The sequence below is a fragment of the Parus major genome, chromosome 2, assembly GCF_001522545.3.
Source record: "Parus major isolate Abel chromosome 2, Parus_major1.1, whole genome shotgun sequence".
Taxonomy (NCBI): domain Eukaryota; kingdom Metazoa; phylum Chordata; class Aves; order Passeriformes; family Paridae; genus Parus; species Parus major.
Window position 1 is genome coordinate 8,368,297 of NC_031769.1, and position 15,616 is coordinate 8,383,912.

Genomic DNA, 15,616 nt, shown 5'->3' on the forward strand with positions numbered 1-15,616 from the left:
GCAAAGGTTATTATTATAAGCTCTTAAGGTTTGTCCTTTTTTCCCCTTCATTACTGCTGAATATTGCTAGACTGAAAAAATGAATTGCATTATGATAGGTTCATTGTCCATAATGTTTGTTCATTTCTGCTCAAACTGTTAGATAATTTTCAGGGGTGATTGTGAAATTAACAAGTTTTTACTTGGAAGCTGCATGAGACCTGAAGGCAAGGTGCCAAATTACTTTTCGTTTTAAATATGAAACTGAAAACTGAAGGTCACTGAGGAAGTTTCTCATTTCAGAAACCAAGACATCTCAGTTATCGTTCAGATACTTAAACATTAAAATACAAATCCTTATTCTAAATTAGCTAGGATGAGACTGTCCTTACATTTTAATGCATAATTTTCACCAAATGTCACAATAATGTGACTTTAGAAAGGAATAGAATTCTCATGTATCAAATTCAGGTTGAATTTTTTCAAAAAACCACATAGTTAAAGTAGAATATAACAGCAAAGCTTATCTAAAACTGGCATTAGCTACAGTTGCTTCAAATTTGATTCGGACTTGGTAATGTCCCCAATGTGCAATTTCTTTGAAACAGGTGAAATTCTCATCTCTTTTTAAGGGTGCTGATCTATGCATTTAAAATTCAAAGAGGCATGCTGCAAACTCAAGGTTGCTTGTTTCATTTCCCATTTTTCTGCATGGCCTTACTCTATTTTCAAAAGTCCCTGTACTTGTGAAAGGGTCCTTTGTGCTTAGTGAGGAGTTCTGCCCACCTCGTGCTGCTTTATCCTGGCACAGATCCTTATCTGGGCAGCTGGTTCTGCTGGGTGCAGGTGAACTGGGAGCCTGAGGAAGGGACCAGCTGTGGGGTCAGGATTGAGACTGTGCTTGTGGGAAGGCAGCAGGAGGAGCAGCCAGCGAGCCAGGGCTCAGAGGTGTGTGGCACTGTGCCCTGCTTTGTGAGAGGGTGTGTAGGTGTTCTTGTGCGGGCGTTACACCATTCTCCAATGTTTTTAAGTCTTTATTGATCAGTTTTTATCTTTAATGAAATGTGTACTTCTTTTCCTTTTGCCATCTGGCAAATTTTAATTTCCATGTGGTCCACAATAAATTGTTTTCTGCTCCCTGCTCCTTCCAGCCTCCTATCTCTTGTATGCCTGGTCACAGTATTTTGATGCTGCAAAACTATTGACCACTGAGAGATCTTGTGTGTTTTACTTGCTTCCTAATAGCAATTAGGAGACCTAGGAAGGTAGCATCTCGAAAAATTAACTGAATACTGTTCTTTGATACCTGAAAAATGACTGCTTGGTCTTTTGGAAATCCAGTTTGGTTCCTAGAAAACATTGTTTCAAATGATTTTATCTTACATATTGTTTCCTGCAGTGGGAAGAAAATACACTAGGGGTGACTTCGTTTCAGCAAGCTTTTTCTTTCTCATTTCTATAAAAAGTTTATCATACTGTAATCATGTCTGAAAAAATGAGGTTAAGGTCAATTCTGTATATAACTGACTTGTGAAATTACATATTTATTTTTACTAATTAATAAAAAAATTCAAACAAATAATAAACAATTTTCACTCTACATACGGGTTCATTTATGTGTAGCTGTTCTGACATTGTTCCATTTATGTTTGTTTTCTCTCTGCTAAGCTGAGTATACCAGTAAAATTGTTAGTAATTCTAACATTAATGAAGGTGTTTTAATCTGCCTTTTGCAAAAAAAATTTCTGTGTTTCTTACTGTCAGAAGAACCGCAGAAGTGACTTGTTAACTAGTTTGGTGTAATTAGAATTAAAAAAACCTCAGATCATTAATTTAGTGTTACATTATTTTTATTAATACCTGTTGAATTCTGTGAACAACTGGAAATGTGGCTTTATATTGTATTATTTGTTGTTGATTTAATGGAAACTGTTATTTTTGGTATAAGGTTTTGTATGGTTGATTTTCAGCTTTTGGGGCTTTCACCAGATTTAATCAGAGTAAGACCCTTCATCTTGAAAATGTAAATTTAAGTTGTTAATTTCTGAGAGATGCTTGAAAGAAAAGTTTTTATAGGAACATTGTGTTTTGTGAATACGCTATTTTGGAAGACACAACTTAATTGAACTTCTTCTTACAGGCTTCTTTATAGTTTAGCCTTTAATGCCAGATTCCTGAGGCATCTTTGGTATTTGATATCTTCAATGACCACACGAATGATTACAGGGTATGTATTATTCTATTTCTGGAACTGATTCTTTGTTAAAATAGAGCATATCTAGTGAAAAGGTGATTGCTAGTGATTACTTATCTCCTGTGATTTCATAAAACCGAGCAAAATCTTGGGAATCGGACAGAAAAATACTTCTTGTTTTAAATGAGTTGAACATTTTGTAGTTCTTGGAGTGATTACAAAGACTGAAGCCCCAGGTCGTTCATCCCAAGTGTGTGAGTTTTATCTGACATGCTCTGACTAGTTCAGAAGGAGATGGTGGCAGAACCACTTTCCTGGGAGCTGAGGTACTGGACCTACAGATGTGTTGAGTGCTGACATGCAGAGAATTATTCTTTTTGCTTTGTGTCTCCAATGTATCTGCAGTCTGTATTAGTTAATGCCCAAGTTTATTTGTCATGGAGACACTGAGGTACCAGTGACAAGAACTTGTGAAGAGTAACCTTATTTTCCAAGAATTGTAAATAATAGTTATTTAACTGAAAACACCCTTTTTATATTGCTGTTGGAGCTACTACCACATTATTTTACTAGAATGCTGAAGGTAGAACTTTCTTAGAGTATTTTATTAACCCTCTCTTTTACACTGCATTTGTATTTTAAGGTCTATGGTGCCACTCCTTCAAGTGATTTCAAGAGGCTCTCCAATGTCGTTAGAGGACTCTAGCCGAATTATCCCTCTCTTCTATCTTTTCAGTTCTTTGTTTAGTCACTCACTTATTTCTATTCATGATAATGAATTCTTTGGTGACCCAATAGAAGGTGAGTTTTGAACATACTAAATGGCAATGCTTTGTAAAATGTTTTTGTGTGAGTCTGGAGAGTTCCCTGGGCAATGATTTGCGGACATCTGGGAGGAAGGATCTGGGCTGGCTTGCTGATGGTCCCCTGAGCACTCAGCTGTCAGCTGGCTCTTTTATGGTGATTGCACTTAGGAAAAAGAGGGAAAAATTAATGGTCTGCACCTTGGGAATCCTAGCTTTACACAGGGTGTGATATGGAAGTTCTTAATCATGATAATTTTAATGAGTTAGTGAAGAAAGTGAACTTCTTCTGGAATGAACCTGTAGTCTAATGTATAAATTTAACATAGCAGGAATCACAGAAGAGATTAAGGGGATATAGTAATTAGAATAATTGTGACTACAAACAATCTGAATATTTGATCTCCTTTCTAAATGTTTACTCATTCTCTTTTTGGGTGATGTTTCTTTTCTCTATCTTTAGATTGTGTGTGTGAATATTAAAGTTTAATTAAACAAGTGGGGTTTTTAAAAGTCATTTAAGGAAACTTAAGCTTGTGTTTCATGTAGTTGTAGGTCAAAGACAATCATCAATGATGCCTTTTACACTAGAAGAGCTTGTAATACTCTCCCGCTGCCTTCGAGATGCGTGTCTAGGAATCATAAAGTTGGCTTACCCAGAAACAAAACCAGAAGTTCGTGAGGAATATATTGCAGCCTTTAGAAGTGTTGGAGTTACAAAAAATGCAGAAATGCAGCAATGTATACAGACAGAACAGAAAAGGTGGATTCAGTTGTTCAAGGTAAATTGTGTCAATTTTCAGAGTGTAGCCAAATAAAATCTTTGTGATTCTGCTGAAGATATGAAATTGGATATTTTTTTCTCTAATGTTATTGCTGTTGCAACAAGAAATATGGATTTGGAAAGATTGCTGTTTGATATATGTGCTAAACTTCAAGTAACTTAATTCTGGTAACTGTAACAATTTTTTTTTTTTTCCTTCTGTCAACTCTTAATTTTCTTCTTGTCTTGTTCATGAAACAGTTACTGTGTAAAATACAGGGTTTGATTACGACTCCCATTCAGCAAGGTGCTTAAGCATGTAGTCATAATTATATGTATAGGCATGAAATTCTAACAAAATCTAATGATTACTCAGGTACTTCTGTATTAGAAGTATTACTAGTCTGTAGAGACTTCACTGTAGTGGTACCATGCTGTATTAGTTTTTTCGGTGTTCTAAAACCTTTTGGTGTCTCCTCATTTTGGGTTTGCTAGAGTACTAAAGGGAAGGTGACTCTAGCTTAATTAGCTAGCTTAATTAGAATTTAATGTATATTCTTTCTGGATCTCTACCAGTGTTTTTCTGCTGGTTTCATCCTAGCTAAGGCATGAGTTAAGAAAAGCTGAAAATGTTGGGGGGAAAAAAAAAGCGCCCTAATATAACTGTTCCTGAAAAAAAGGAGTGCTTGACTTGTCATGAAAATTCTGCAGCAAACACATCTAGTCAGCTAAAATTGCTCATTAAAGAAGTGGGAGCAGAAGAAATGCATTTTCCAAATTGAATGCTAGATTTACAGTCTGTTTAATACTGGCGACCTCTCGCACACTAATGTTCAGTTCGAGTCATCAGCTGTCCCTTTAGGTCTTTTATCACTGCTTTTGTCAAGCTATCTATTTAATTGAAAGAAGTTAATTGAATGAAAATGATCAACTAAGCTTGTATTAATATTGCTAATGGAACTTTCTTCTTGGCCATGTTTGGAGAAAGATGTCATGCTAGACTTTAGGAAAGGCCCATTAAGGCTTGCACTTAACCTGATGGGCTAATTAAGGAATGCTTATTCATTCTACAAGTCTAAGGTAGCCTCTATCCAGCCTATTCTGCCTGATTTTACAACACATTTCACTTACGAGCATAAGCATTAATAGCAGGGAGAGTAACTGATAATGTTTTGATTGCATTGAATACAGTCCTAATGCACCACTGAATTTGTAATTTGCACAGATTTATCTAATATATGTTTGCACAATATAATTTAATTCCTTGTCTTTAAATTGCCAAATAAACTTTTGATTTAAAGGTCACTGATGAAACCCCCAATATATCTTTTTTTTCTGAGAAAGATGTCAGATTGGGGGTATTTTTATGCATGCGGTTCATATCATGCCTCCTTCTTTTCACTTGCTTTAGTTCATTATGCTTAACCAATCTTCATGTAAATTGGTGGATTTCAGGTGAATTTGATCATATTTTGCTGTCATTCAGAAAGCTGTAAAATCCTGAGTTACTTTGCCCCACTTTGGCCATCAGAAATTATACTCGTAGTGCAACTGTCAAAACTGGGTGTACTCTTCCTATGTTCAGGAGCCAGGGTTGTCTTCCATCAGCTGAATTGGAAATAAAAGTCATGGGGGTATCTGGAAGGCTCCAGTTCTGCCCAAAGAATACTACCAAAGCTTCCCTTGTTTACTTCTTCAGAAGCATGTTTGTTGTTACAGATAAAAATTGAACGTGGCTAAAGTTAATGTCATTGAGAAAACTCCTGTTCATAGCACTGAGTCTTTCCTGAGGGCAGCAGCAAAATTGCTTCCTGCCAGTAAGCAGGCAGCAGTACCTTCTTCCAAGTCAGTAAAACAAAGCTAAAATAGTTAGTTATAAATTCAAGTAGAAAGTGGTTTTTCTTTGTTTTGCACTATATCAAATATATCTATCAAATATATAGGATTGATCTTTGCTAAAGCTTTTGCAAGCTGCTGGCCAAAAAAGGGCACATTCCTTCCTTATCAGTTGTGCTTTTAATTTCTTTTTCCTTTTTTCTTTTAACTCCTCACTTCTTTAGCTTATTTTCCATGTCTCTGGTGTTTAGTGAAATACGTGTATGTATATATGAAGTGAATGAGATCTATATATATATATATATATGTAGACACATGCACATATATATGTGTAAATACAGGCTTTGCTTCTGCAAGGTAATGGTAAATCTGGAAACAGGCTACTGACAAGATGTGCATATTTGCTAACAGATTGGAGGTCTTTGTTAAGATTTACATGTGAAAATGTCTTCATTCAACAGAATCACCCATTTTTGGCTTGGTAGAGTGATGAGTAGTGTCAGCTGTTACAGATTCCATAGAAAATCTTAAGTTATGAGTACATGAAAATGGATTTAGTTGAACAAAAGAATTATTTCACTAATATTAAGCTAATCCTGTGAAATCAAGTTTCTAATTTTGTTGAGTTTTAATTTTAAATGCTGCTTGTACTGGACACTTTATTGGAAGGAAATCCTCATTTTAATGTTTTTAATTGTAGTACATCTTCTCTTTCAATGAAATACATACTTAGGAAAATTTTTACAAAGAATTGCTGAGTTAGGGTGGCAGCTGAGTTAGCATTCTCAGTACCCATACATTCTGCAGGAGAAACTTCAATTTCACCTACTCTGATTCAGCTTCCTTTAGGGTTTCTTTTAGCTACTTGCAAAATATTGTATTTTACATGGTCTTCATGTGAATAGTCTTTTCTGATCTTACTTTCCTCTTTAAAAATGTTTGCCTCACTTACAGTGGTAATGGGACCAGAGAGCTTCAATGACTCATGTAACCTGAACTGAATTTTATAAGGGAAAGGTGATAAAAATTCCCATGTAATCAGACAGTTCCTTTAGTAGCATTCTTTGTTCTGTCTTGAATAAAGACATTACCTTAAAAACTGGATGTTAAAAGCTCTTTTGTGTAGCATCTAGACAGAGAATCCTTTAGAAGACCCATTAAACTTTGTTACTCTTGACACCTGTCTATTAAGACTGTCTTTTAGCAAGATTATTTCAGAAAAGCTCTGTGTACATTTTTTTCTTATTCATTTTTCAAGTGCCGTACTTTAAAGTTGCCAAACAGATGGCTGTTCATTGTAGCAGTGATAATGTCTTTTTAGCTTAGTAATTTACTATTCTATTGATTGCACTTAATTATGTTTTATGTAGTGGTGAGCGAACTTGATTCAGCTTTGGGCAGAAGGCATGCAACCAAGTATGGCAGTTCTGCTTGAGGTGGAGAACTTGTTAGCTTGGTTTCTCTGCTTTTATTTTTTTTCTGGGTTGGAGGAAACTGCCAGGAAAAACACTAAAATTGCAAAGATACCCTAGTGACCACGATAACAATTTTTCTCAGCCTCTCAGTTTTGCTAGGAAGATAAAAGAACATTATATACATACATAATACACATTGTGTGTATACTTGGTTAAGTGTTACTTTCTTTAAATAAGTAGTTTAATGTTGATAATGATTTGTTTGGGCTTCCCTGAACTGGCATGCAGCACTTTAGGTGTGCAGTGCTGCTAAATCCTATGTAGTCCCAGTTTCTAGATTTTGGAGTGAGACTTTAATAAGCCAGTTTTTTTTATGTCTTGCAAGTGAACCATGATTACTTAATTTCTCTCTAAGGTATTTAAATCTAACAGCAAGTTTTTGTGAGTTAAAAATAAGTGGCAATACTTTACTGATTTTTTTAAAAGAGCTTTTTCTTTGTGAATTATGTAATTTCATGCGCAGTGCTAAATGTATATTAAATGTCTATGTTTTTGATACCTAGGTCATCACAAACTTAGTGAAAATGTTGAAATCTAGGGATACAAGGAGAAATTTCTGTCCACCAAATCACTGGCTCTCAGAACAAGAAAACATTAAAGCAGATAAGGTAAGAGTCATATCCTTTTCCACAAAGCCTTACAAGTGACAAATCATCAGTGGTGAGGTTCCTGACAGTATTAGTGATGTTGATGTTGCACAGATTGTATGGTTTGAAACCTGGAATAGTGTTGCTTTTCTCTGATGTAGGAGTCTTGCATCTGTTAAGAAACTTGTGTGTTAAACCATGTTTCCAATCCATAAAGGGGAACTTGCCCTACAGTGCAAGAGTGTAAATCACTTGCATTTATAGCAGAGGAGAACTGGAAATCTGGTAGCATTTAGTTGCATCTTCACATAATAAAAATGCTGAATGAAGGAATCGCTCTGTAGTGGGGAAATTTCTCTTCTGAAATACAAGAAAATTTGGCAGCATTTTCTGTACTTACCTCACCTAGAAATTACTTTTTTTTTTTTCCTAGAAGCTTTTGAAAAAAATGACATTGATCCCAAAAAGTGTGTATGTGTGTACAAAAGAAAAAGCTAATACCTGCTGTGGATTAGATTCCTTTGAATCGTGACACATCCTCAATACAAAATAAACAGAATATTTGAAATCTCAAAATTCAAAGTCAGCTTCTTTAGCATCCTAAATATCAGCACTGAATGTAACATTGTGTAGTATTTTTAAATGATCTGTGGGATTTATATTGTTGTTAGTTGTGCAGTTTGCCTGTAAGGCACAGGGAGGGATCAGCAGAAATGAAGATGTTAAGGTGTTCAGACAAACTCCTGCATGTACTCCATGTACTTAGCATGCAGTAGTAAATTGTAATGTGTAATTAGGTCCTGTTTAACTGTGAAATCCTGTTAATTTGTGAGGTCACACAGCTGTATGTGCCATCAGCCAGACACGTCTGGAGAGTCAGGAGGATGGGGAGAATAGGACCGCTGCAATCTACTCTGGATGGTAAGACACTGTCTATGCAATTTCAGCTTTGCTAAGTCAAAATAAGACTTTGCCTTATGCAAAGAAATCTGTCTTTCCTAGAACTCAGTTTTGTAGTAAAGTCTTGGCAGCCAAAAGCAAGACAACCTTTCATAGTTTTGGTTAAGATATTTTTAAAAATTGTGTACTTTTATGCATGTGGGTATATCTTTTGAATATTTAATGTTATTAATTTAATGATTTCTTTGCCCAAGCTTCTGCTGGCATTGAAAAGGGAAAGGATGAGGTGGAGAAATTATGTGTTTTTAAAATAATGTATTAATATGTATAAAAGACAGTTGCATAAAATAGAAAATTAATATGGTTGCAGATGATGTAAAACACTGAGATTTTGCTTTTACTGTATACTATAAAGAAACATTTTCATTATGTATTAAACTGTAACAAACAGGCTTTGCATGGTAAATAATAATTCCCGTTTATAAATATTGTCTCTAATTAGATAAGGCAGAAACTTAAACCTCTGAATTACTCAAAATATCAGAATTTTATGGAACTTGGAGAGAAAGATTAGAGAATGGGACAAACTTAGCAATCAGGGTAAATTTACACTAGATTAGTTGTGCCAATATGCTTTCTCATGTAGACAGTCTGTTTTTGCCAGCTTTTCATACCTTTTCAGCTTCGCTATTCTAGAATTTTACCTCTCTGTGATCAGGTAAAATAATCATTAAATCACTGGCACTTGTGAAAAATTAAGAACTAATTAAAAATGGGGCCTTTAAGTGGCAGAATGATTCATCTACAAGGGTCCTTACTTTCTTTCAGTATGATGGAATCTGCTTCAGTTAGTTTAGCCAGATACAGTAGATCATGGAGAGACTAGCCTTTGAATGCTGCTGTAGGGTTGTACAGAATTAAGAGCTTTGTCCAGGGTTGAAACCTAAAGACTTCTAGTGATAATTTTTATTTGAGTGGCTATGATGGTAAAAGTTCATTTTGATTACCTTATTAGTGTAGTTGCCAGATAATAACTAGTTGGCACAGTTTAAGTACTGCTGAAAATTTTTAATTAGATATTTTTTCAGTTTAGTTTCTTTCTTTGGAAATCACCTCTTCTCCACATCAGCAATCCTTGTTTCTTCCACTGACCTACATGACTCTCCACAGCTGTTTATACTGTCTGGATGTTCTCCACTGTCAAACCTATTCCACATTGATCACATTCTCCTGGTCTCCTAGCCCTCATACCTACAGTACCTTGAGCTCTCTACTGAGTCTTCCTTCCCCAGTTCCCTCCATTTTGTGCCTCCCGTGGTGTAGGCAGTTGGGGGATGAGGAATGCCTGTGCTGTGCTGGTGTGAGCAGCTGTGTGCCCTCCTTTTCCTGGCTGGCTTCAGGTCAGCTGGCACACTGAGCACTGCTCTCCTGGCTGTGCCTGTATTCAGGGCACTAGAAGACTTTCTCCTCTCTGGCCCATTGAAAATTTTCTGGACTTGGTATTTTTGAATCTCCTCTGTCAAAGTTGAAGTTCAGATGATGAACTCAGGAGGTGTGTTGGAGGCAAGATGGTGAGGGGAGGTGACAGTGTGTTCTTGTAAAGCTCGTTTTCATATGAAATCAGGCTGAAAAGAAAGTGCAGTCAACATGAATGTGTGAAAACAAGCAGGTAACCTTGTGCACATGACTTGTTTAATCCCTCTTGACTCCATATGGGTTAAAGCCAATTAGCATGAAAGTACTGCTGAATCACATATGGTCATGTTTATTTGTGCTTTTTCATTTACTTAAATGGCAGACTTGTGAGTTCTAAATGCCCTCTGTATTGATGACTCCATCCCATATTTCTCTTTAAAGGAAGAAGCTGTGATGGAGAAATGCAGATAAAATTGACTAATTGACTGAAATAATTGAACTGTCGAAGTCATGTAGTAGTTTACCTTTGCTGTACATGCACTTTTCATTTAAAATGCTTTTAACTGTTAGCTTAATAGGCTTCATACATTGACTTTAATTAAAAATGTTTACTAAGTAAACTAAAGGTAATCACAAATAAGCATTTTATCAGGAATTCCAAAGGCTTGCAATGTTGAAACGTGCCCCCAATGAATATATATCAAGAATAGGGATGTTTAGGGTCATATCCTATTAAATTGGTGCTTAAAGTATCCCTCCTTAAAGTGCTTTGAGAATTTATAAAATAAACAAAAAAGAACATTGAAGTGGTCAGTCCATTTGCAGAAGGGCAGCGAGATGCTTGTCACCATGGGTAGAAGCCAAAGGAAAAAAATCTTGAAACTGTCATCAAAAAATTCCAGAGAGGGTATGATGTGAAGCATTTACTCATTTTGTAATACACTTTATGAGTAGTCCAGATTCTGGAGTCTTTTTTCAGAGAGGTGGTTATTAAACATGAAAATTAAACAGCCAAGGAACTGTGGGTGGTGTTTCTTCTGTAGACTGAAGCCAGGTGGACCTTGGCCACAGTTGCTTGTCAGTGAGCAATACTGGCTGCACTTAGTTAATTTACAGTCAGATATGTGCTCACCACCTGAGTTTCCTCCCATGAAGCTGGAGCAGGATTGTCTTTTCTACTGTGCATCACCAGAAGTTGAGTTGTTTCCTAAAAATGCACTCTGTGGGTTCAAAGGAGCTTCACAGTAGTTTGGGAACTGCATGAATGAGCCTCTTGGCTATGGCTTCTTGAATTCTTCTCCAAGATTTTTGTCTTTAGTACTTTATACAGGTTCTTGGTGATGTTTTCACTGTTTCTGCAGAGATTGGGATTTAATGTGGTTACTGTGACATTGCTATTACAAGAGAAACCTCATTGAAATAAATATTAAATAAATATAATATTATATTTATAAATATATAAAAATATAAATAAATAATATCTTTCTGTTGGTTTCCTTAGATTACTTTAATTCTTAAGGTTTTTACCTAAAACAACTTGATTGAAGGTAGATGACGTAGTAGAAAGCACAATAACTGTAAACTATTATGAGCATGGGAGTAGGAATATTGTATATTCCTGCAATGAAAATTCTAAATCGTCACAGTTAGGAATTGTCTTCTATTATGCATTTTTTTCTTAATTCCTAAGCTAAAATGTCAATAAGAAGTATTTTTTTCTAAATAAAATACAGGTATGGAAGTAAGTGTTTTTATCTGCATTTTGTTGTTGTGTGTAGCAACTGATGTTTAAAGAAAGGTAAGGCTTTGAGTGAATATGCAGTAAATAAACTATTTTAATGTATGTATTTCTGTACAAAGTAGATTGAGTCACTTGATACAAAATAAATTGTTTAAAAATTGTTCTTTCCAAAATTTTTAAAATTATTATTTCTATTTTAAGTGGGTTTGGAACCAGCACCTCTTTCTGTATCTGAAGAACGACAACTTGCAATTCTGACAGAGCTACCTTTTGTAGTTCCTTTTGAAGAAAGAGTAAAGGTACCTAATTTCTAATTTAATATGCAATTGGTTTTTTTAGCTTTTTGTTTTGAGTAAGAAAATCACTTAGTGAAGTAGAAATTGGGTTGATTCCCTACAGAAGGATATGGCAGTCTGCACTGTTTTTCTTCAGCACTCATGCTGCAACTGAACATTTGAAGTTAATGACTTCTCCCATACTTACTTATGTTGCCCTTAATAATATTTGCATTATAATTAGAAACATTTGTTCCAAGACAGATGAGAGCAGTTTGCAGTCCCTGCTCAGAGATGGTTCTGCATGATTGCACCCTCTTGTGGTGGCACAGCACCGCCGGTTGTGTGTCTGTACCAGAGTGCCGGGTCACAGCTGGAGACTTGGGAGCATTGAGTGGGTTTGCCCCAAATGAGATAATGGATCTCCATTTTGGGAAATTAACACCTAGAGATTAAGTTCCTGCATTCATAGCTGAGTAGCTGAAGTTTAATAGAGTGTATAGTTTAAAACTTGCAAGATTCTTGTACTTGATAGATTGAATTTGCTTTTAAATGTTTTTGAGATTTTATAAATGTAATTGTTAGCTCTATTACCTATTTCATCATGAGTATTATTAAAGATTTTTTTCTGTTAAGTACTTTTTTTTAAACTGTTTTAGTTTTCAACAGTATCAATTATTTAAAAACTGGTCCCTAAATTTTCTTGGAAATACTACATTTCAAGACACTGTCAAGGGCATGAAGAGTAATTCTATAGGGAAAGTCAGTCTTTATTTGTCAAAACAGATAGAGGCAGCTTTGGTAGATAATGTGTGGGTTTTTTCTCAGCCTTCTGTGAAACAGGTGTTCTAACAAAACATCTTACTACTGAATAGCAGTCCAACACTAGGATTACAGGGAAATGATAGGAACTGACCTCAAGCAGGGATCTCTGTGTCATGGCTTAGTCACTGCCTTCCAACTTGTGGACTTCTTAACGCTGTGTTGAGATGCATACATGTTATGTTTTTGGAATTTATAAAGCCTTTTTTTGTGCAATTGGAATTCATAGAACCTTGCGTGCTTTTATCACAAAAACTGAAGTAAAAATGTCTTGAGAGCTCTGAGATAAAGATGAAGCTATAACTGAACCTCTGTAGTTCAAAGAGGAGATCCTGTTACACTGTGTTTTGGAATAAGTGTGTATGGTCCTGTCTGTATAAGAGTGTGAGTCAGCATTCCTTTGGAGTCTCCCACTGCCTCTACAGAGCAAATTGCAATAACTTGCATACAACCATTATAAGGTTTTTTTGTTTTGGTTTTTTTTCCCCTTTTGGTCAGTTGCTGTCTATTTCTCTGTAATTTAATATGGTAAGCTCAGTGCTGCTTGTGTGTATGGGTTGTTCCATATGCCCTTTCATTTTCTGAGGTCCTCATGCTATATTTACCTTGAGTTACCAGATAACAGATACTCCTACAAGCAATTGCAGAGTCCAGTTCCATGGTAGACTCTTCATCTTTCTGGCCACAGGGAGTATTTTCCCTTTCAGCCTTAAGGCACATTGGGGTGCACCTTTCATTCTGTGGGAGATAATGAATCCAATTTGTAGCAAGTGCCTTAGTTCTCACCTCCTTAGGCCACATTTTAGTCAGCTTGCCTATGGTGATGCTACTTCCCATGGTGTGTGCTTCAGTCAGTTCAGATCAGTTGCTTGTTTTTCTGTGTCTGTCTGAAGTTGTTGCAAATGATTCAGTTGTGCATCAGAGTTCTCATTTCCAGGACTAACATATCCATGAACATTGGGTTCTGTAGGGAGTCAGAGTCAGTACCAAAAAGAGTTTTGCTATGAGATGTAATACCAGGTGATGTTTTGCATCTAGAGCTGGGTAACAGTAATTAATAAACTGTATCTAGTCCTGCTTCAGGAAGAGAGTGGTGCTGAGCATACTCTCATGCTCGGTACATAAAGAAAGGTACCTGTGGCTACATGTCTTGATGCTACAAAATTGCAGAAAAATTTAGGCCAGAAGGGACCTCTGGTGGTACTCATTCCTCACACATTAATAACTTCAGACTCAGGTCAGCATGCACAAGGACTTGTCCAGATGAGTTTTGTCTATCTCCAGAAATGGAGATTTCACAAACTCTCATATAACCTTTTCCAATACCTAATCACTTCTCATATGAACTTTTCTCTTTATGTCCATCCCTTGTTTCTCTTTCTGCAGTTTAGGACTATTTTCTCTTGTTTTCCTGCTGTGTACCTTAGGAAAGATTCCTGCTTTGTCTGTACTGTAATCTTCCTGGCTGGAAAGCACCTTCTCCACTAGGAACAGTTGCCCATAAAAACAGTAGATTTGAGACCTTACTCTGCCTTTGTTTGGTGTGGTCAGATTTCCTGTTTCATGGTAAATCTGTTGCATTTAAAAATCCCTGCAGACTCTTATTTAATCTTCTTCATTATAAAATGGCCTGACATATAACTGGAGATTATATCCCTTGGAAAATGTACTAGACTAATCATTGAATGATGCCAAGAGAGAATATAGTAAACATACACTCCCTGGATAGAGGGAATATTATTATACATTAAATTATAATGTATATATATATTATACATATATACATTAAATTATAATGTATATAAATTATATTATACATATAATATTATTATACAACCCCCTCCCATGCCACATCTTGGCATAGAAGCACAGTTAGCTACAGTTACTCTTCAGGGGAACAGATTCCTGTTGGGAAGATTTGAAATTGGACAGTGTTAAGCTCAATTTGTATTTCACCTGGCATAATTGCTTTGAATTTTTATGATGCCATATTTAAAAAATATCATTTTTTTAATATGGCAGTAATATCCATGATTTTAGCCTGAATTATTTGTTCACTGCTTATGCAAGGGGAACTAGTGCCTATTTTCTTATTACTGAGAATGTTCCTCACCATTTCAAACAGCAACAAAAAATTATTTACCGGTATTGAGAATAACCTCTGTGTGTGTAAAATACTCATGGGACTTTTTTCCTTTGTTTTTGAATACTTTGCATTTCAGAGCTCTGAAAGTTAGGGAGAGGAAACTGGAAGTACTGGCACAATGTCTGCAGATGTGCCTCTTTATGTAGAGAGAACTGAGGATGGTATCTTAGCACAGAAAAGTTCTTCGCATTTCTGTCCCCCTCATTCCCTTCCAGGGGTCACGGCTCTGTATTAAGTTTCTGCAGCTCAATGAGAGAGAAGACAAATCACTTGAAAGTGAGTGCCAGAGGCAGCTCAGAGGACAGTAACAGTAGTGAATAACCATCTCTTGTTGAATATTTAGATCTGCACAATTATGTGATTGCTCTTTTCACTCATTTTAACAGATTTTTCAAAGACTGATCTATGCTGATAAACAAGAAGTTCAAGGAGATGGGCCATTTTTGGATGGAATTAATGTCACTATCAGAAGAAATTATATTTATGAAGATGCTTATGATAAACTTTCTCCTGAGAATGGTAGGTTTACAGTTATCAGCTTGTTATAACACTTTCATTGTTGTTACCATGTAGTTATATATTTGTTTATTTGACTGGTATGCTATAGGTGAATCAGCTCTGAGATGTGAAAGTTCTTAAAAGCTAAATTTCCTTGTTTTTTACAGAAGTAATTCTCACC

At 35.9% G+C, this 15,616-nt stretch overlaps 1 protein-coding gene across 2 annotated transcripts in view; it reads left to right on the forward strand.

Moving 5' to 3' along the window:
* Positions 1-15,616, forward strand: part of UBE3C (ubiquitin protein ligase E3C) — a 69,510-nt gene that overhangs the window by 26,980 nt on the left and 26,914 nt on the right. For both annotated transcript variants that reach the window (XM_033520303.1, XM_015616703.3), the window contains exons 11-17: positions 2,120-2,206; positions 2,817-2,974; positions 3,526-3,758; positions 7,554-7,658; positions 8,471-8,558; positions 11,896-11,993; positions 15,324-15,456. In XM_033520303.1, coding sequence (XP_033376194.1) covers positions 2,120-2,206; positions 2,817-2,974; positions 3,526-3,758; positions 7,554-7,658; positions 8,471-8,558; positions 11,896-11,993; positions 15,324-15,456 — 902 coding nt within the window. The remainder of the gene's footprint in view (positions 1-2,119; positions 2,207-2,816; positions 2,975-3,525; positions 3,759-7,553; positions 7,659-8,470; positions 8,559-11,895; positions 11,994-15,323; positions 15,457-15,616) is intronic.